Genomic DNA, 21,875 nt, shown 5'->3' with positions numbered 1-21,875 from the left:
TGTGTGGGAGCCTCTTGCTCATACATCAAAGGGGTAGGCTCTCACCTCAAGGTAGGAACTTTGATTGACAGTTCAGTGATTCGAGCACCTTCCCCCACCCCATGTCACAGACTTAGGGGAAGCAGTTTACAAAACAGGATCGCTTTTTCCCCTCAACGGTCTGTGTTTTTGCAGCTGCAAGAAACTGTCTCTACCTTAAAAGCTTAAGGAAGAGGTTAGCCCAGGTTTAGACAAATAATAGATTACATCCTTATTGTTTTCCAGAACTTAGGATTGCAGGGAAATTGACTGTTCTCACTGTGAAATCCGTAGACTGTTTATCATATATTGGGCCGGAAATTGCTCCGAGCGGTGAACCAGCAGTGCTCGCCGCTCATTAGATTTAAAATCACCCACTAAGTTACCGTGTTCTTTTTGGCGGCAACTTCCTTGAACTGAGAGTTCAAAAAACTCCAGCGTTCTTTCCTGGGCTGTGCAAGTGGTGAAAGGATCACTAAGGGCACTCAACCAATCAGCTTGAAGTAAGCCACACCATGAGAACTAGGAAGTGAAACTCTATTGACAAACCGCATGGAGTAAAAACTAGGAAGTACCCAATAGGGTAAGTATATGGATTATAAAATGACATACAGAAAGCAAAATAAAGAGAGGGTAAGATTAAAAGACAGACAAAAAAAGAGACAGAAGGAAAAAGTAAAGAAAAAATGCCCAAAAACTACTAAAATCAGGAGTAATGAGACTCCACATTTTTAAAAGTTAAATTTTAGATGTATGGCAGTCATTAAGACTTACTACACCGTTAAGTTAGTTTAGACCTAATATAACTGAGCATACCTGTTTTGTGGCGAGATTAGTTAGTTTCTAGGTGGGCAGGAAAGCAAGTTGGCACTGGTCCATTGATTGCTTCGCGTCAAAGGGACCACGCCGGCTACAGTCAGATCACCGGCGAACCAGGAAGAGCAAGTTCTAGATTTCAGTGTTTGACTGCGCATGTGCGGTCACCGGAACTTGCTCTTCAATTTTGTCATTAATAACAGTAAGCGCTGTTAGGCTCTCCATTATTTTAAAAGCAATTTCCGGCCCATGGTATATGAATAAACCAGCTACTGATCTGAAGCTGTGCCTCCTCTCATTAAAAGTCTATTTCAGAGAATTCACATGGCAGCACATGCTCTTTTTCAGTAGCGGGTATGGAGCGAGGGTTCTGTCATAATCCCTAAGTCATGTTATCACTTAACTAGATATTGAGCAGAATATATTCCAGGTCCGTTGGGACGGGAGGAGCAACAACAGGGGTGACCAATGACCTGAACCTGAGAGAAAATGTATCTCGTATAAAAACCCAAAAACTGTGACAATGATGGCAGCTTTGAGTAGGAATCTGAATAGCGCTCATAGACTGAAGGCAATTTAAATGTTTAAAGTTTAAAATGAATCATACAGTAATTAAGTGATATTTTAAAAATGTTGACAAGAGCAAAAGATTTATCTAGAAAGGTCAAATTAGCCTTTTTTACTAGAGGAAAAAGCGAAAGAGCAAGAGCTTCAACTAAAAGAGCGAGAGTTTCAACTATAATGTGAGAAAAACAGACAGGAAGAAGCGCTACACAGATGGAGAGAGAACATGAATTTCAGGCCAAGAAGGGGAAATAGCATCGTTATGCGTTTCTCTGCCAGTTCAAGAGCACATCAACAGCAAGTCTTATAGGTGAGGTTGTGGAATACTTTGCTCATAATTTTGTTAAAGCATAGTAGGTACAGCACAGGAGGAGGGGATGATATTAATCATTTCATTTGGACGTTTGAGTTATTAGCATACCATCATAAGTTGAACAAAAAATATTGGCAAGTCACCTTTTAATATCACTTAGTGGTAACGCACTCACGGCATTTTTTCATGTCAAACTGGTGGATAATATGAACACTGAAGTTGTAAAATGTGCTATTTCTGATGTTTTTGATTTAACACCTGAAGCATACAGGCAAAAGTTTAAAAGATATCAAGGAGAAATCTGCTTAATGCTTTTAGAGAATTGGTTATTGAAGTAGAAGACATTTGGAAACTTTGTTTAGAGAGTGAAAATGTAACAGATTACAAAGGATCTTTGTCACTTAATGTTAAGATATAGATTTCTGGAAGTGGTTCCAAATGATTTAATATGGATACTTGACCAGGAGTATAAAACTCTCAAGAAGAATAGGGGGCAGGAAAGAGCAATGCAACCCCTGCACCCCACAAACAATTTTTTAAAAATCTATTCAATCTCACAACTTGAAGTACAGAGTTACATTATGTAGATGATCAATGCCTTGTTTCCCCTTGGAAAACAGCCAGTAACAGAAAATAATTCCATTCTATAAACATACAACTGGTCTGTGACCATGGGCAGAGTCATGCATGCTAATTCCTGCTATCATGATTCCTTGAAGTAATTATTTCAAGGGCCAGAAAGACTGAGTAGATGGCAGTTAGGATGCCAAAGTTATTCACTGGAACCTTGGCTCGCGATCATTTTGAAACATCCAAGACGAGAAACAATGAGGTAAGAAACAATAAGGTACATTGAGCAAACTATCGGGATGTTAAAACACAGGTTTCCATGCAATGGTGGAACCTAGCCAAAGTATCCAAATTACTGCTGCATCCAACATAAGTTTAGCTATCAGTGAATGCAAATTTTATTAACCATTCCAATGTGTGGTGAAAATGTGTTTTATCCTGGCGCTGCTTCTTTGCAGCCAGGATTCTGATCAATGATCCTGCCCGAAATTGGGACTGCTGCTGACCACTTCTTCCTCACCAGTCACATTTAAATGGCAGCAGTAGCGAGGCTCAGGTCCCCAGAAGATTGCCCTCTTGTTTGCCTGTATTACCTTTGTTCCCTGGAGCCGCGATGGGTTAACTGGTGGTCAGCCCTGGGAAGTGGCGATAACAGCTCTGAGGTCCCCTGCAAAGACGCAAGAGGCTGCTAATTTCATCCAAGTGAATAGTGCGTATTCAATCAAACTCCTGACAAGCCTTGGAGATGGTGGAGAAGCTTTGAGAGGTCAGGAGGTGAGCCACTCATCGCAGAGTATCCATCCTCTGCCCAGCACTTTTAGCCATGGTGTTGATATAACTGGTCCAGTTCAGCCTCTGGTCAGGAGGTGATCCCCCAAGATGTTATTGTGAGATCTTGATGATGGTTGTGCTGTTGAAGGTCAAGAGGAGATGGCTGAGCTTTGCCTTGTTCGAAATAGTCATTGCCTGGTAATTATGTGGCACAAATGTTACCTACCACTTGGCAGCCCAAGTGTGCATATTATCCTGCTGCTGTTCTAGGCTGGCAGGGGCTGCTTCATTATCAAAAGGAATTGTGAATGGAGCCAACCACTGTGGAAGCATCAACAAACAGCCCCATTTCTGACCTTATGACAGAGGGAAGATCTACAACTTGCTGACCATAGGGCCAGCTCGTGGGTTGCGACAGCTGCTGAGCCTAGGGATTCAGACCTCACAGGACCTGCCTCACCGCAACGATAGCAGCGGCCTGATTTGTCTTTGCACTTTACTCTTGTCTTGGCAGGCACGGCAGGCCAATGAGGTCTGAGGCCCGAGGCCCGAGGCCCAATATCTCGGGAGCCTCCGACCTCACCATTCTGAACCAGGGTACTCGGGGTAATGCCCCAGAGTGACCAAAAATGGGGGCTCTCTAATTTCTAGGTCCATGATAAGTTTTTATTAAGTTATATATAGGGCATGATTTTAACAGGGAGCCAGAAAGGTGGAATTGCTGACGAGAAAACCCAGAAGTACGGGTTTCCTGGACATCCTTACAATTTTGATGAAAGGGCGTTTTTTTCTTCCTGACGGTTTCTGGTCCGACAGGCTAGGCTGATCGACTGAGGCCAGCCTGACAGATGGGAGAAGAGAAAGGAAGCGGACGTGAACAGGTAAGTGTTAGATTTGGGGGGGGGTGTCACTGCAAGTAGGCTTATTGGGCCTGGGGGAAATCACTTCTGCTCCTCCAGGCCCACAAGCTTATATAAAAAAAGGCATTTACCTGCTGTTTTGGGCCTTCTCACCTCCTCTCACATGGCATAAAGTAGAAGGTCCGGGAACCTCAGCCCCCAGGGATTAAAAACAAAAAAAAAGTTAAAGTGGAGGCCCCCAGCCTCCTTGAAAACTTTTAGTGACCAACCCGCCTTCTGAGAGCGGATTGGTTGCCTGCTCCTCTTCCAACCTCTGTTAAAACTGGAAATGGGCTGGTTGGAGACAGGTTTTATCATTTTTACTACCTACCCCACCCCTAACCCTCCCGTTTTTCAGAGTTAAAATCATGCCCATAGTATTTATTTGAAATTGGAAACTGGTCACCAATTGTTTATATTCTTTTCATTCAGAGTAATAGTTCCTCAACTCTTTTTTTTTTGCTCACAGTATCCATAAACAGCACAAATCTAAATTTCCAGATCTCCCCCTCATTCCCACTCCCACACCCCAGCCAGGTTGCAACAATAGTGCACGGGCGTCCGCCACAGGCATGTAAATGAGTTAACCTTCCCTTGACCCTAGATATTCCATTGAGGTCAGAAACTAAATGTCATCAGGACTCCCTCCAATGGACTTCCTCTAGCAGAGCAGGGCTAAGGATTTTCAAATAAATAACTTGAAACAAGGCGTTGCTGTCAACTGACCATCTCAAGCTAAATTGGGACAAGAGTTCTGATATATGAGTGTATCATTGCCTCATACCACTGCATGCATTATACATTGGCTTGTGGTGGTGGGGGGGGGGGGGTGGCAGGGGGGAGGGAAGAGTGAGTATACATTGCAGCACTGACAAGAAATATTTTAAAAGAAAGTTGCAAGAATATGCCATACGTATTACTGCCATCTGCTGGTTACTTTACTTACTTTGTCAAACATAAAGACCTTATTTATTCTTCCCTGATAATTTTTGAATTCATCGTTAATTCCAATACAACAAGCCTGTATGGATTGACATTGATGATACATGGTTGCATTCTCCACAAACTGCAGATTCACAAACACAACTGTTGCTGGCCGCATTTCAGACAAATAATCCAAAGGCACCGCATCATCAATCTAGATAAGAAAACCATAATATTCATTCATAGTTATGCGATATATACAGTTCAGGTTAGATAGCTTTTTTGACAAGATTAAGTTTTTATTTTAAAAACTTATTCAGTAGATTATCCAATGGATATTATTTACTTGAATTTTGAAAAGACATTTGATGAACTTCTATAAATGTGGGGTCTTTAAAGAAGATTAAGGCCTCTGGAATTATCAACAAATTAGATGACTGCATTGAAAGTGGTTTGGCAAAGGATGGTGATGATAAATGCGAAGTGCTTTGTCTCAGAAGCAGTGACTAGTGAAGTTCCATGTGGTTTGTTCTGGATTATGTTATTGATAACTTTTACATCCTACACTATTCTACTTTAACTAGTTGAATTTCATAGGTAACTCATTGAAAGACCGGACAGCACAGAAACCATTTTTTAAAAAGAACATTTGATCATCTATGTCTATTCTTGACTTGGACATTTATCCAACCAGGTATTCATTCAAAAAAAGTTAATCTATTCCATAGATCACCTTTACTATGGGGTGAAAGGTCTTCAAATCTCAAAGCATATTAATCTTGTACTCATGTCTTCTGGTTCTACAATTGCTAAGTCTAAATTAAATAATCTGCTTAAACCTACATTATGTTTCTCATCATTTTAACAGTCTCCTTTGAATGCTCTTTCCTTCAGCAAAGAAAGTTCAGTTCTAAAAGGAAATAAATTCACTTCTGGAAGTCTGTCTCCATAACTTAAAAGACCAAGTCTCAATCTAATTCTTGTTCTCTGTCTCTGAACCATTTTTAAATGAATCAGTGACTTATTGAAAATAGGGTCCCTGAAATTCTGTAGGGCTATCTACTGTAATTCTGCGAAGGAGGACAGCAATGGAAAGCAGAGAGGAATAATGAGAATGGGTGAAAATGGCCATTTGTGCTTTGTTTATGGGGTTCCCACCAGTCTCCCACAGGTGTTATAGTGGGAGACTGGTGGTAGTCCTGGAGAATCCAGTGCCAGGATGTCCAAAATGCACACAACATCACAAATATAACCTTATCAATGATCTATAGAAAGTCAAAGTTACTTATTTTGAATTATATATCAAACATCTAAGTTATCCCAGACCTTAAATAGCTGTGTTGATAACACTTTATATTGGCAGTACAAATTGGGTCAATAATAATAAAGAAAGAAGACTGACTTGGATTTATATAGTGCCTTTCATGACCTCAGGACATCCCAAAGCACTTTACAGCTGAAGAAGTACTTTTTTTTTGCAATGTAGTCACTGTTGTAATGTAGATACTCAAAACTGTTTTGTTTTACATCTTTGCATGTACATGCATTCATGTTTCCTGTTCCCTGTTCCAGTATGGATTAGCTCACATTTCTCTACAACAAATTCATCTGCCATTCTCTAGTCCTTCTGCTCAATTGATTAATTTTGCTTTGAGTTGTTGTCAAATTTATATAATAATATTAAAAATCTTTAAGTCTGTGCACACTTTGGCTGGAATTCTCCTCCCAGCAACCAAGGTAAGGCGAGGCTTCCATTTGCCCCTACAGCATTACTGGAATCCCGACTCAGTTTCCCAGGTCAGGGTTCATTTGATGTGCACGCAGGGGTCCCAGAAGAATTCCCACTACTAAGGGAGATCCTGCCATTGCTTGGCAGCAAAATCCTGGTGGTGCTGCAGTGGAACAGAAGAGGCAGCGGGCAGTTAAAAGTGCAACACCCCAAAGATCAGAAGATTAAAAGCTCAGTAAGCCTCATTAGAGACCAAGATAGATAAGCGCCGGAATGGAGGGAAAAGATGGCACTACAACGCCCTCTTCCACCATGGGAAGATCTCAGGCCCATTACTGCTGCTTCCCAGGTCCTATTGCCATCATCCCCATGGCAGACCCGAGAAGCAGCAGTAATACATGCAGATGGGAGGGAAATCTACCAACCCCAACTGCCATTTACCTGTGATGGGTGGGGAAGGACAAGCCAGCAGGTGATGATTACTGGCAGAATCCCGTTGGGACAAAAAACTGATGCATTGTCATACAGGAGGATGGGTAATGGTTGAGGGAATGTCTCCTTATTTGTAAGTAGGGAAAGAAGGAGGTCAGCAGTGAGGTCAAAGGTTTGACAGAGGAGAAGACTTCCAACAGGATCTGTCCTCTTGTGCTCCTCGTAGCAGTCAGTGAGGACTCCTTTGAATGCATAACATCCTGGTAGCCTGCTCCATGTAATTCAGGATCAACAGGAGCCAGGGCCTCCTTCTCAGCCACATCAAACTGTAGCCCTTCCTGAATAGAAAAATTATGAAGGGAACAGCTGCCTGTCACTATTCTGAATATCTGATGTGGAGCATACTGCAGATCACATCCCAACCTGACCAGGCAGCAAAGCATGCTTTCAACACGCTGGCAGGCAGGTAGCTGCTTGTATCTCATTGTAGCCTTCCTCTGCTGCTGTTCAGGCCAACCTGATTGGGATCATTATCAGTGGGAGCAGGGAGTATGCTTTGTCACCCAAAAGCCATCCATGGATCGAATTCTCTTCCCTGAACAATGAAGAATGAAGGCCTCAAGGCAATTTCCTGCGCTAATATGGAGGATCCTCTGATTGTTGTCAAACACTGCCTGGACACTGAGGGAGCGGAATCCCTTCCTATTGAGGTAGGCAAGTGGGTGTTCTGTGCAACGCGCATGCCATCAATTGCACCCTAGACTTTGTATAAATAGTGCAGAAAACTTTTTATCCCATCGCTAACGGGCTAAAAACAGCAAGGAAGTTCACTCCCTCGGTGTCCAGTTTAAATTTATAAATTTCCAGACAGCCCACCCCAAACAATAATATCTGCTCCAAAACCAGAGGGATGGCAACCCTAATTTAGGAGTAATTCAATTCTTATTACAAAGCTCTTAAAGAAATAGGAGCAGGAGTAGGCCATGCGGCCCCTCGAGCCTGCTCAAATTCAAGAAGATCAAGGCTGATCGTCGACCTCAACTCCACTTTCCCACCCGATCCCCATATCCCTTGACTCTCAGAGTGCAAAAATCTATCGATCTCAGTCTTGAATATACTCAACAACTGAGCATCCACAGCCCTCTGGGAGTAGCAAATTCCAAATATTCACGACCCTCCAAGTGAAGAAATTCCTCCTCATCTCAGTCCTAAATGTCCGACCCCTTATCCTGAGACTATGTCCCCTATTTTTAGACCCTCCAGCCAGGAGAAACATCCTCTCAGCATCTAACCTGTCAAGCCCTCTAAGAATCTTTTTTGTTTCAATGAGATCACCTCTTATTCTTCTAAACTCCAGAAAGTATAGGCCCATTCTACTGGACAACCCTCTCATCCCAGGAATTAATCTAGTGAAACATCGTCGCACTGCCTCTAATAGCAGTGATGCACATATAACTACTCTATTATCCAATATCCTTCCAAGTTTTTAGCTGTTACAAATGTTAGTATATTATATGGTATTAGGCCTATCTCTCTATCATGTTTTGTGCTTTTCAAAGTAAGTGAAGGAACAAGTATGACATGCAGAAACCTGTTTGGAAGGCTTACAATTCAAGTAAAAAATGTTCAGATTAAAAAGACAGACTGGGAAAAAAAACCTGAAAACTGTAATTAATACAAGGTGCATATTCATATACTGCTGAAGCAACCTGATACAAAATAAAGCTACATCTTGAAAATCCATCAATTGCTAAAGACCTTATGGACTTCAAGGTGAACAGGGACTCCAGATAATACATCCAGGAACACATGGAGGAGTATCAAAAAAATGTACACAATCCTTCAGGTAGGTTTAACAAAGGTAGATATTACAATCTGATTATTGTAATGATTCACGGCATCTTAAAATTACATACCTTTAGTAAAACTGTTCTCAGGAGATATTTACGGAGGACAGATTCAAGTTGTGCATTTGGCAATAACTTTGATGATTTTCTTATTGCCTCTGTAAATGAATCAAAAATCAGCTTCTTGTATCCAAATGAAAGCCCAAATATATTAGCTAGCCAACCATAGAAAACAGAAACTATAGAATGAACATACTTTTACTAACACCAATTTCTTGATACTCCAAATGGGTTCCAAAAGTTTTTAAATAGTCTTCGACTGAAAAGTGAGGATCTCTCTTAATGTATCGCACCTGCATTAAAAACACACTTTAAAATACCTATTTCTTTCATAATCACATCACCAGACAACTAACATTTTGTGTTAATATTGTTACATTACTAACCATAACTAAACAGTGTAAGGATATATTCAAGTTGTTTGAAAATCATTATTTTCAAATTAAAAATTGAGATTTTTTAATGTTACAAAATCTTCATAGCAACATAGTTCAAAAAATTCTTTCATAATTAAAACATTTTTTTTTACAGTGGAGTAATGACAAACTTGAAAAACTAATAAATAACCACTGCATTCAATCGATTCATAAAGCAAACATCTAAATGTCTTGACTACTTTCAACAAACTGTATCTGGAGGTACAGAACCTCTGACCAAGTATATCAAGTAGGGTCAGATGACACAAATGGAAATTAGTGAAATTGAAATTTAGAACACATACCTGGAACAATTTCTTTGATTGAAGAATGACAGATATTTGAAATAATTAACAAAGTAATAAAGGCAAACGCACTGGGTTGTTAAAATTATAATTCATCATAACAATGAATAAAACATGAGGAACCTTTTATTTACCTTTACAGCTCTTTCATTTTCTATCTTTTCAACAACTAGATTTTCTCTGTCACACAGTTCCCATGCATTTGGGGATAAAATAATAGTATTGGCTAAAGCAAGTCCTTCAGCTTTCCGAACTTCATCTACTGCTCGGCCAATCAGTGCATAATAACGAGAGTCCTCATCTCCCATTACCACTTTGGAAAGTTTTCCTGCCGAAATACCTGCAAAGAAAATGCATAATCACCACCAATACACAAACTCACTAACTTTGTAACACCAGATATGTTTATCTGCCCCAATATTTATTAACAGCAACACTTGTTTGTCTGACTCTCACCTGGTACCTCACTATATCAGAGTTAAATCAAAAATAACTCTCAAAATGCATCAGAAATATACACTGCAAACAGTCCAGCTCACTCACACCTTAAACCTTAAAAGGAATGAAAGGGCTACTGCATGGTCTTCACAGAATCCAAGCATCATAGCTTTACATGCTGCTTCTTCTGCCAGTAGAACTCTGTCCAAAGCAGTGTTTTTACTTGGAAAACTGTCCCTTCCATGCAAACATTTGAATCAAGGAACACAGGAACATAGCAACAGGAGTAGCCTATTCAGCCTCTCGAGCCTGTTCCACCATCCTATTACATTTTGGCTGATCTGTACATCAACTCCATTTACCTGCCTTTGCTCCATATCCCTTGACACCCTTACCTAACAAAAATCTCAGTCTTGATAATTTCAATTGACCCAGCATGCACAGCCTTTTGGGGGGGGGGGGGAAGTTCCAGATTTCCACTACTCTGAAAGAGTGCTTCCTGATTTCACTCCTAAAATGATCAAGATCTAATTTTCAGAATATGCCCCTTGTTCTGGATTCCCCCACCAAAGGAAATAGTTTACCTGTATCTACCCTTTCGAATGCCTTTAAAATTTTAAGCACCTCAATTAGATCACTCCTCAACCTTCAAAACACAAGGGAATACAAACCAAGTTTATGCAACCTGACTTCAATTTTTTAAAATTTGTTTATGGGATGTGGGCGTCGCTGGTGAGGCCGGCATTTATTGCCCATCCCTAATTGCCCTTGAGAAGGTGGTGGTGAGCTGCCTTCTTGAACCGCTGCAGTCCGTGTTGTGAAGGTTCTCCCACAGTGCTGATGGAAGGGAGTTCCAGGATTTTGACCCAGCAACGATGAATTTAACCCCCAGTATCATTCTGGTGAATCTGGTCTGTATCCCCTCCAAGGCCAATATATACTTCCTGAGGTGCAGTGCCCAAAACTGAACGCAGTACACCAGATTAGGTGCGAACAAGACTCTCTACAACTGAAGCATAACTTCTTCACTTTTGTATTCCAAACCCCTTGAGATAAAGGCCAACATTGCTTTTAGATTACCTTTTATATCTGTGGTTTGAGCTTTTTGCGACTCCCTTCAAAGAAGAAACCAAAAGTATCCAGGATTACAAATACCAAAATCAGGATATTTATAGCCTCTGAATTGACACTTGTGTTTACTTAACAGCAGAAGGCTCTTAATTAACCTTTATAGAAACACAGGAAAAAAATGGATAGAGCCTATTATTGGGCATGGGTAGCGCGATCCACTATTACCCCCATGCCCAATGGCCCCTGCGCAGGCAGGACGAGAATTTCATCCGGCCTCAGTACTCACCTTCAAGCAGTGTTCTGAATCAGCATTGCCATGAGAATTCAATGCAATTCGCACTTTCCACCAGCAGGGGGAAGCCCAGTCACAAAGGCAGGCTGTCTCTTTAAAAAAAGGTAGTCAGTACCTGTTATTTGCTGAAAATAACAGCCTGCTGTCTGCAAGGAGTCTGAACGGAGATCAGACATCATGCATGTAAAACACAGATGCAGCTCCCGTCCCTATGTTTACAAACTCATGAGTTATGTTAAACCATTGAATTAAGGTTGCTCACTACTAAATCCCACATCCTCCAATCTGCATGCCAGACCTCACCAAATCTGCCGATCTGAGTTTGTACCAAGCCTGCGAGAGTGTATACACGAAGGTTCTCCGCTGATGCACTAGAGGCCTTGGTGCAAGGGGTGGACAGAAGGAGAGATATCCTATATCCGTGTTTTGGGGGTGGGGGGGGGGGGGTGGAGGGGGGGCAAGCATCCCTCCAGACATATGCACAAAAAGCAGCGGGGGATGAAATGTAGAAAATACGAGCAGGAGTAGGCCATTCGAGCCTGCTCTGCCATTCAATATGATCACGGCTGATCCTCTATCTCAATACCATATTCCCATGCTCTCCCCATATCCATTGATGCTTTGTGTCTAGAAACCTATCTAGCTCCTTTTTAAATATATTCAGTGGCTTGGCCTCCACAGCCTTCTGTGGTAGAGAATTCCACATGTTCACCACCTTCTGAATGAAGAAATTTCTCCTCATCTCAGTCCTAAATGTCCTACCCTGTATCCTGAGACTGTGACCCCTCGTCCTGGACCCCCCACCCAGGGGAAACATCCTCCCTGCATCCAGTCTGTCTAGCTCTGTCAGAATTTTATGTTTCAATGAGATACACTCTTGTTCTTCTAAACTCGAGTGAATACAGGCCGAGTCGACCCAATCTCTCCTCATATGATAGTCCTGCCATCCCAGGAATCAGTCTGGTGAACCTTCGCCATACTCCCTCTATGGCAAGTATATCCTTTCTTGGGTAAGGAGACGAAAACTGCACACAATACTCCAGGTGTGGTCTCACCAAGGCCCTGTATAACTGCAGTAAGACATCCTTGCTCCTGTACTCAAATCCTCTTGCAATGAATTCCAACATACCATTTGCCTTCCTAACTGCTTGCTACACCTGCATGTTTGCTTTCAGTGACTGGTGTAGAAGGACACCCAGGTCCCTTTGTACAGGCGCACAGCACCATGAACATGGATGCAGTGCAGAAACAAGTTCAATGCTTTGACACGAGTGGTCAAGGTGAGCAAGATCAACTGTCAAGAGGCATCTCCTACCAACTGCACTACTAGCCACATCCACTGCTCCATGCACTACACCCCCCATCACCCACCAACAAACTCTTTCCATCAGTACTCAACTCTGCCAATCAGATGCTTCCTTTCCCCATAACAAGTTACCACTGTTGCAAGCCGCGCACCGACAACTCACAGGCCACACGCACTGGCAGCTATTCAATCATGACAGGCACATCACCCATACACACGTCCCGCTTTCTTGCAGGAGAAGTTGGCACATATCAGGAGGCAGCAAGTGGCAGTGGCATTTAGCCCCTCGAGCCTTGTCTGCCATTCAATGAGATCATGGCTGATCTGTGACCTAACTCCAAATATCCGCATTAGCCCCATATCCCTTAATACCCTTGGTTCACAGAAATCTATCAATCTCAGATTTAGAATTCACAATTGAGGTAGCTTCAGCTGCCATTTGCAAAAGTGTTCCAAACTTCTCCCACACTGTGTGCAGCAGCATTTCCTAACTTCACTCCTACTCATCCTGGCTCTAAATGTTAGGCTATGTCCCCTAGTCCTAGTATTCAGGTACAGGAGACCTCCAAGAACAGTTTTAAACGTATCAGCAGCCAGACGCAATAATCCAGCCACTAACCTGTCAATCCTGCATGATCCCTTTACATATCGCTGGTGGGGGTCCTCCAAACACTCAGACACGTTCAGATGGTCGTGGTTAAGATTGTGCGTTGAGTTAAGCGATAAATTCCAAAAAGATGTTCATCACTTTAAATCAGCGTTGCACGCTGATCGTATCCATTTTCTCCTTACTTTACATGCTGCCAGCTTTCGGTATTTCCACATGCGCTAATACCTATGCCAAGATGGTGTCCAGCGCACGTCACGCTGGAAACGTGCGGGCACAGCCAAGATGCCATCTTGGCTATTCGGAAGGCCGCTTAGCGCCGAAACAACAGGCACTACACGGCCCAATTTAGCGCCCCCAGTGCCTAATAACACCAACATTTTAGCCTTAAAAAGGACATACACCTACACTTTATACGATATAATGTTTCCAACCTTAAACACCAAATCTTCGGACATACCATGTTGCAGTGCATGGCTGATTTCCAAGTAATATATTAAAAAGCAAGCACCTAATGCACACTTCCTGCTGCAAAACTCTGGTGTTAAGCTTCCTGTGTCATTCCCTCTCCCCAGCCTGATGACTGCTGACTCAAAATGAGATTCCCAACATAATAAAACATTTTTCACAATGACTGAAATACACTTTCCCACAAAATGTTTGTGTCTTCAAATAACTTTATTACTATTCCATGGAGATTTGAGCCTCTCCAAAGCCCAGGTTCAGGCTAATATTCTTCCCACAGCTATCGCTCTATCAATTGAATGACCAGGACCACTCGGCTCCAGACCTCATTACAGCCCTGGTCCAAACATGGACAAAAGAGCTGAATTCCAGAGGTGAGGTGAGAGTGACTGCCCTTGACATCAAGGCAGCATTTGACCGAGTGTGGCAATGGGGATGTTCGCTGATGACTGCACAGTGTTCAGTTCCATTCGCAACCCCTCAAATAATGAAGCAGTCCGAGCCCGCATGCAGCAAGTCCTGGACAACATCCAGGCTTGGGCTCATAAGTGGCAAGTAACATTCGCGCCAGACAAGTGCCAGGCAATGACCATCTCCAACAAGAGAGTCTAACCACCTCCCCTTGACATTCAACAGCATTACCATCGCCGAATCCCCCACAATCAACATCCTGGGGGTCACCATTGACCAGAAACTTAACTGGACCAGCCATATAAATACTGTGGCTACAAGAGCAGGTCAGAGGCTGGGTATTCTGCGGCGAGTGACTCACCTCCTGACTCCCCAAAGCCTTTCCACCATCTACAAGGCACAAGTCAGGAGTGTGATGGAATACTCTCCACTTGCCTGGATGAGTGCAGCTCCAACAACACTCAAGAAGCTCGACACCATCCAAGATAAAGCAGCCCGCTTGATTGGCACCCCATCCACCACCCTAAACATTCACTCCCTTCACCACCGGCGCACTGTGGCTGCAGTGTGCACCATCCACAGGATGCACTGCAGCAACTCGCCAAGGCTTCTTCGACAGCACCTCCCAAACCCACGACCTCTACCACCTAGAAGGACAAGAGCAGCAGGTACATGGGAACAACACCACCTGCACGTTCCCCTCCAAGTCACACACCATCCCGACTTGGAAATATATCGCCGTTCCTTCATTGTCGCTGGGTCAAAATCCTGGAACTCCCTTTCTAACAGCACTGTGGGAGAACCGTCACCACACGGACTGCAGCGGTTCAAGGCGGCAGCTCACCACCACCTTCTCAAGGGCAATTAGGGATGGGCAATAAATGCTGGCCTCGCCAGCGACGCCCACATCCCGTGAACGAATATAAAAAAAAAATTACCTTTATGCCTGCAATTCTCAGAATAATACGTGTATGTGGAGACTATCCTAGCATCTGTAAGTACTGTTCTCACTGTATAACAGCAATGCATGCCTTGCCTCAGGTTGTGACAATATTTATCTGCTTGTTTTTTCCAAATGATTTTAAGAAAGGATGAATTTAAAAACTTGTTTTTTGGTAAACGTTTCATGTAAAAACTAACACTGATTTCATTTTTACGTCAAATGGAGAGGCTATTACAAATAGAGAGCAGACAGAAGCTAGGAGTGATTGAAGTATATATGTTTAATTTTGTTTTTAGTTAGAATCATAAATCGCTTATTGTTGATAGAAAATAACGATTGATCATGGAAATTTTTTTCCTTACGCTGGAAAAGGTTTTCCGAGTTTTTGTTTTTACAAATTATTTGAAAACAAGCTGAAATTAAATTTTAAAAGTTTTTTTTCCCCCAGGTGAAAGTTGCACAAGACTAAAATTGAGGCCTTAATGTTCCAGGTAGTTGCACATTTTCATGTGGTCTCGGAGTGATGCAGAATGGAAAATGAGGTGGGGAGGCTGCTGCATTTAAACAAGAGGTGAGGGGGCAAGTCCAAATTCTCTGTCTTCCCGTCTCAGTACTCCCGACCCAAGTAACAAGCACCTTCATTTCAAGAAGGCAGCCCATCACCTTCTCAGGGTAACTAGGGATGGGCATTAAATGCCAGCCTTGCCAGTGACACCCACATCCAGAGAATGGAAAAAAAATCCTGAAAAATGTATTAGGTTGGCAGTGGAGTTGGGCCAGCAGATGGAAGTCTCACTTTGACCTATTTTCTGTACCAATAACACCCTGGCCCAAGTGTTCTTATTTTACTTTGTAGTAAAGGAGCACGGCGTAGCAGCTATCGACGGAGTCTGGTTTCAACAGAGTCTATAATTGGGAATTTGATGAGTATGGGGATTTGGTGCAGTAAGGGGTCAGGTGCATTTGATTAGTCAGCGGAGAGGAGCGTACCGAGCGGGTCACAGCAACAACAAAACAAAACTGCAGTGGGACGTCACAGGTAAGGCCGGTAGTTGGTTGGTGGTAGGTATCTCTATTTTCTTCTTTCTTAGGATTGTGGGCTAAGTAACTTATAGCATAAAACTAATTTTTTTTTAAAAAAAACTAAACTTAATTTAATAAGTTAAACAAGGCCAGTACTTGGTTCAACCTAAAAATAAATTTGATTGGCATTGTAGTAATCAATTAAATAAAATAGTTATGACAGGGCAGGAGATGTGTTGCAGCTGCAATATGCGGGAGCTACTGGACAGTTTTGTCCAGGGCGACTACATCTGCGGCTCAAGGAACTTCGGCTCAGAGTTGAGGAGCTGGAGTCCGAGCTGCAAACATTGCAATGCATCAGGGAGGGAGAAAGTTACCTGGACACTTTGATCCAGGAGGCAGTAACGCCCCTTTGACTAAATACTGTAGAATTGGCACGTGGTCAGGGACAGGAGGGTGTGACTGCGAGTGAGACAGGTACGGGGATCCAGGAGGTAGCATTGCAGGAGCCTCAGCCTCTGCACTTGTCCAATAGATACGAGGTTCTTGCAGCCCTTGTGGACGAGCGCAGGGACTGCAGGGAGGATGAGCAAACTGGCCACGGCACCGTGGTTCAGGTGGCCATTCAAGTTGGGGGGGGGGGGGGGGGGGGGGGGGGGGGGAGTAAAAAGGAATGTGGTTGTAGTAGGTGACAGTATGGTTAGTGGGATAGATACTGTTCTCTGCAGCTAAGAGCGAGAGTCCCAAAGGCTGTGTTGCCTACCCGGTGCCAGGGTTAAGGACATCTCCTCAGGGCTGGAGTGAAACTTGGAGTGGGAGGGGAAGGATCCAGTTGTCGTGGTTCACGTAGGTAGGAATAAGAAAGAGGTTCTGCTGAGGGAGTTTGAGCAGCTAGGGACTAAATTAAAAAGCAGAACCAAAAAGGTGATCATCTCTGGATTATTAACTGAGCCATGAGCAAATTGGCACAGGGTAAATCAGATCAGAGAGATGAATGCGTGGCTCAAAGATTGGTGTGCGAGAAGTGGGTTTCAATTCATGGGGCACTGGCACCAGTACTGGGGAAAGAGGCAGCTGTTCCATTGGGACGGGCTTCACCTGAACCATGCTAGGACCAGTGTTCTGGCAAACCGAACAACGAGGGTGGTAGAGAAGGCTTTAAACTAAATGGGGGGGGGGGGGGGGGGGAGTTTAGATTGATAGAGAAAAGACAAGGAAGTAGTACAGGAAAGTGATTGGAATAATGATAAACAGAGTGTGTCAGGAAGGGACAGAGCGTACAAACTAGTAAATGGGGCCAGGGTAGGAAAAAATGGTAAAGAGACAAAATTAAAGGTTCTTTATCTGAATGCGCACAGCATTCGTAATAAGATAGATGAATTGACAGCACAAATAGAAACAAATGGGTATGAGCTTGTGACCGTTAGAGACGTGGTTGCAAGGTGACCAAGGTTGGGAGCTAAATATTCAGGGTTATTTAACATTTCAGAAGGATAGGAAAAAAGGTAAAGGTGGTGGGGTAGTTATGTTAATAAAGGATGAAATTGGTATAATAGTGAGAAATATAAAAACTGACAGTAAAAGCTTCTACAAGTATATAAAAAGGAAGAGGGTAGCTAAAGTAAACATTGGTCCCTTAAAGAATGAGACTGGGGAAATAATAATGGAAAACAAGGAAATGGCAGAGGAATTGAACAGATATTTTGTATCTGTCTTCACAGTAGAAGACCCTAATAACATACCAATAATAGTCAAAAATCAAGGGGCAAAGGGGAGGGAGGAACTAAAAACAAATCACCATCACTAGAGAAAATGTACTAGGTAAACTAATGGGTCTAAAGGCTGACAAGTCGCCTGGACCTGACGGCTTGCATCAAAGGGTCTTAAAGGAAGTGGCTACAGAGATAGTGGATGCATTGGTTGTAATCTTCCAGAATTCATTAGATTCTGGAAAGGCCCCAACAGATTGGAAAACCGCAAACGTAACACCCCTATTCAAGAAGAGAGAGAGACAGAAAGCAGATAACTATAGACCAGTTAATCGAACATCTGTCATTGGGAAAATGTTAGAATCCATAATTAAGGAAGTAGTAGCAGGACATTTGGAGATTCATAATAAAATCATGGAGAGTCAATATGGTTTTATGAAGGGGACCATCCACAGGATCACTGCAGCAACTCGCCAAGGCTTCTTCGACAGCACCTCCCAAACCCACGACCTTACCACCTAGAAGGACAAGAGCAGCGGGCACATGGGAACAACACCACCTGCACATTCCCTCCAAGTCACACACCATCCCAACTTGAAAATATATCGCAGTTTCTTCGTCGCTGGGTCAAAATCCTGGAACTCCGTTCCCAACAGCACTGTGGGAGAACCTTCACCACACAGAGTGCAGTGGTTTAAGGCGGCGGCTCATCACCACCTTCTCAACAGCAATTAAGGATGGGCAATAAATGCTGGCCTCGCCAGCGACGCCCACATCCCATGAACGAATTTTAAAAAACTGTACAGGGTGCTGGTGAGACCACACCTGGAGCACTGCGTACAGTTCTGGTGCCCTTATTTAAAGAAGGACATACTTGCATTGGAGGCAGTTCAGAGAAGGTTCACTAGGTTGATTCCGGGTATGGAAGGGTTGTCGTCTTATGAGGAAAGATTGAACAGATTGGGTCTATACTCATTGGAGTTTAGAAGAATGAGAGGAGATCTTATTGAAACATACAAGATTCTGAGGGGACTCGATAGGGTAGATGCTGAGAGGATGTTACCCCTCATGGGGGAATCTAAAACTAGGGGGCATAGTCTCAGAATAAGGGGTCGACCGTTTAAGACGGAAATGAGGAGGAATTTCTTCTCCCAGAGGGTCGTAAATCTTTGGAATTCTTTACCCCAAAAGGCTGTGGAGGCTGAGTCATTGAATACATTCAGGCTGAGTTAGACAAATTTTTGATCAGCAAGGGAGTCAAAGGATATGGGGAAAGGGCAGGAAAGTGGAGTTGAGGTAAAAAATCAGATCAGCTATGATCTCATTAAATGGCGGAGCAGGCGCGAGGGGCCGAATGGCCTATTCCTGCTCCTATCTCTTATGGTCTTACTTTAAACAGAAAGGCTTTTTCAGAGGAAGACATGCTCAATGGCTTTGATTGCACAAACTGTTTTATTTATATTTAAATTTGAAAATAAAAAACATGGTGAATTGCAAATGTTCCACCCTTGTTCAAAAAAGAGTGCAAGGATAAATCCAGCAACTACAGGCCAGTCAGTTTAACCTCGGTGCTGGGGAAACTTTTAGAAACAATAATCCGGGACAGAATTAGCAGTCACTTGGACAAGCGTGGATTGATTAGGGAAAGCCAACACGGATTTGTTAAAGGCCAATCATGTTTAACTAACCTGATAGAGTTTTTTTGATGAGGTAACAGAGAGGGTCGATGAGGGCAATGTGGTTGATGTTGTGTATATGGACTTTCAAAAGGCATTTGATAAAGTGCCGCATAATAGGCTGGTCATCAAGATCGAAGCCCATGGAATAAAGGGGACAGTAGCAGCATGAATATAAAATTGGCTAATTAACAGGAAACAGAGTAGTGGTGAACGGTTGTTTTGCGGATTGGAGGGAGGTGTACAGTGGTGTTCCCCAGGGGTCGGTACTAGGGCCACTGCTTTTCTTGATATATAAAGATTTGGACTTGGGTGTACAGGGCACAATTTCAAAATTTTCAGATGACACAAAACTTAGAAGGGTAGTGAACAGTGAGGAGGATAGCGATAGACTTCATGAGGATATAGACAGGCTGGTGGAATGGTCGGACACGTGGCAGATGAAATTTAACGCAAAAATGCAAAGCGATACATTTCGGTAGGGAGAACAAGGAGAGGCAATATAAACTAGAGGGCACATCTCAAAGGGATACAGGAACAGACAAATCTGGGGGTATATGTGCACAAATCGTTGAAAGTGGCAGGGCAGGTTGAGAAAGTGGTTAAAAGAGCATATGGGATCTTGGGCTTTACAAACAGAGGCAGAGAATACAAAAGCAAGGAAGTCATGATGAACCTTTACAAAACACTGGTTCGACCACAACTAGAGTATTGTGTCCAACCCTGGGCACTGCACATTAGGAAAGATGTGAAGACCTTAGAGGGTGCAGAAAAGATTTACTAGACTGATTCCAGGGATGAGGGACTTTAGTTACGTGGATAGAGTGGAGAAGCTGGGGTTGTTCTCCTTGGAAAGAGAAGGTTGAGAAGAGATTTGATAGAGGTATTCTAAATCATGAAGGGTCTAGACAGGATGAAAAGAAATTGTTCCCATTGGCGGAAGGGTCAAGAGCCAGAGCTCATAGATTTAAGGCGATTGGCAAAAGTACCAAAGGTGACACGAGGAAAAACTTCTTTATGCAGCGAGTGGTTTGGATCTGGAACACACTGCCGGGGGTAGGGGGGGGGGTGGTGGTGGTGATGGAGGCAAATTCAATCGTGGCTTTCAAAGGGAACAGGACAAGTACTTGAAAGGAAAAAATTTGCAGGGCTACTTGGATATACAGCAGGGGAGTGGGATTAGCTGGATTGCTCTTGCATAGAGAGCCGGCAAGGACTCGATTGGCCAAATGGCCTCCTTCCGTGCTGTAACCTTTCTATGATTCTATTTAATTATGCAGCAGTGCTAGTTATTCATTTATCTAGCTGAAGGGGGGTGAGGAAAAACGAGGGGAGAGAAGATGAATTTGGAAGCTTTGGAGTAAAAAAAAAACTGAATTCACATGAGAATTATCAACCCTTGCCAAAGTGCTGCCAAACTCCAAGCTCTCTACCCCGATTCTGCCAGGACAATCTCTCAGCCTTCCCCAGAGCAGCTAAACCCCACAACCCCTCCCCTCCCCAGTGTTGCTATGTGCCAGGTAGCAGTCTTCAATCTGGTATATCTTGCCTATGATTTTGTTGTGTATCCTGAACTTTAAAAGAGGTAAGAAAATAAAATTGAGTACATGCATAAAAGGAACATACACTAATAATCAAGGGTGTCAATTTATGATTTTCATGGGAAAACGGACATCATGGCTTTCGATCCTAAAAGCACAGGTTAAAAAAAAATACCATGTAATAAAAACATAATTTGACCTTTTGAGTTATTGTAAATATCTATTCTTCCTCATGTTATAACTGGATTTCTCAGTTTCTGTTTTCCCAAATGATTTGAAAAGAAGCTAAAAGATGAATTTAGAAAGGTTTTATAGATAAAGTTTCAGAGAACAGTTATACCTCAGAAGGATCATAGAATTGTAGAATTTGACAACACAGAGGTGATTTGGCCCACCTTACCCTGCCAGCTCTCTGAAAGAAGTATCAATTTAGTCCCATTTCCTTGTGCTTTCCCCAAGCCCTTTAAAATTTTTCATTTGTTCATGGGATATGGGCAATGCTGCATTCGGTGTCCATCCTCAGCTGTACTGAGAAGGTATCGTTGGGCCGCCTTCTTAAACTGCTTTACCTAGAAATTGCGCCACATAGTGCCTGTTTTTCAGGCGCTATGCGGCCACCTAAGGACCCAAAATGGCAGGCAGGATGCACGTGCATACTTCCGACCAGAAGTGCACAGCCCACCATTCTGATGCAGGAGGTAGTGCCGGCAGGATTTAAAGCAGCCAGAA

The 21,875-nt window shown here is 43.0% G+C and overlaps 1 protein-coding gene across 1 annotated transcript in view; it reads right to left on the bottom strand.

Moving 5' to 3' along the window:
- Positions 1-21,875, bottom strand: part of LOC137323645 (adenylate cyclase type 10-like) — a 129,614-nt gene that overhangs the window by 97,915 nt on the left and 9,824 nt on the right. Inside the window, exons 5-8 of the mRNA XM_067987376.1 lie at positions 9,799-10,004; positions 9,140-9,236; positions 8,953-9,041; positions 4,898-5,089 (exon numbers count right to left, since the gene is read on the bottom strand). Of these exons, the coding sequence (XP_067843477.1) occupies positions 4,898-5,089; positions 8,953-9,041; positions 9,140-9,236; positions 9,799-10,004 (584 nt within the window). The remainder of the gene's footprint in view (positions 1-4,897; positions 5,090-8,952; positions 9,042-9,139; positions 9,237-9,798; positions 10,005-21,875) is intronic.

The sequence above is a fragment of the Heptranchias perlo genome, chromosome 7, assembly GCF_035084215.1.
Source record: "Heptranchias perlo isolate sHepPer1 chromosome 7, sHepPer1.hap1, whole genome shotgun sequence".
NCBI lineage: Eukaryota > Metazoa > Chordata > Chondrichthyes > Hexanchiformes > Hexanchidae > Heptranchias > Heptranchias perlo.
This window is presented reverse-complemented; position numbering and strand designations above follow the sequence as displayed.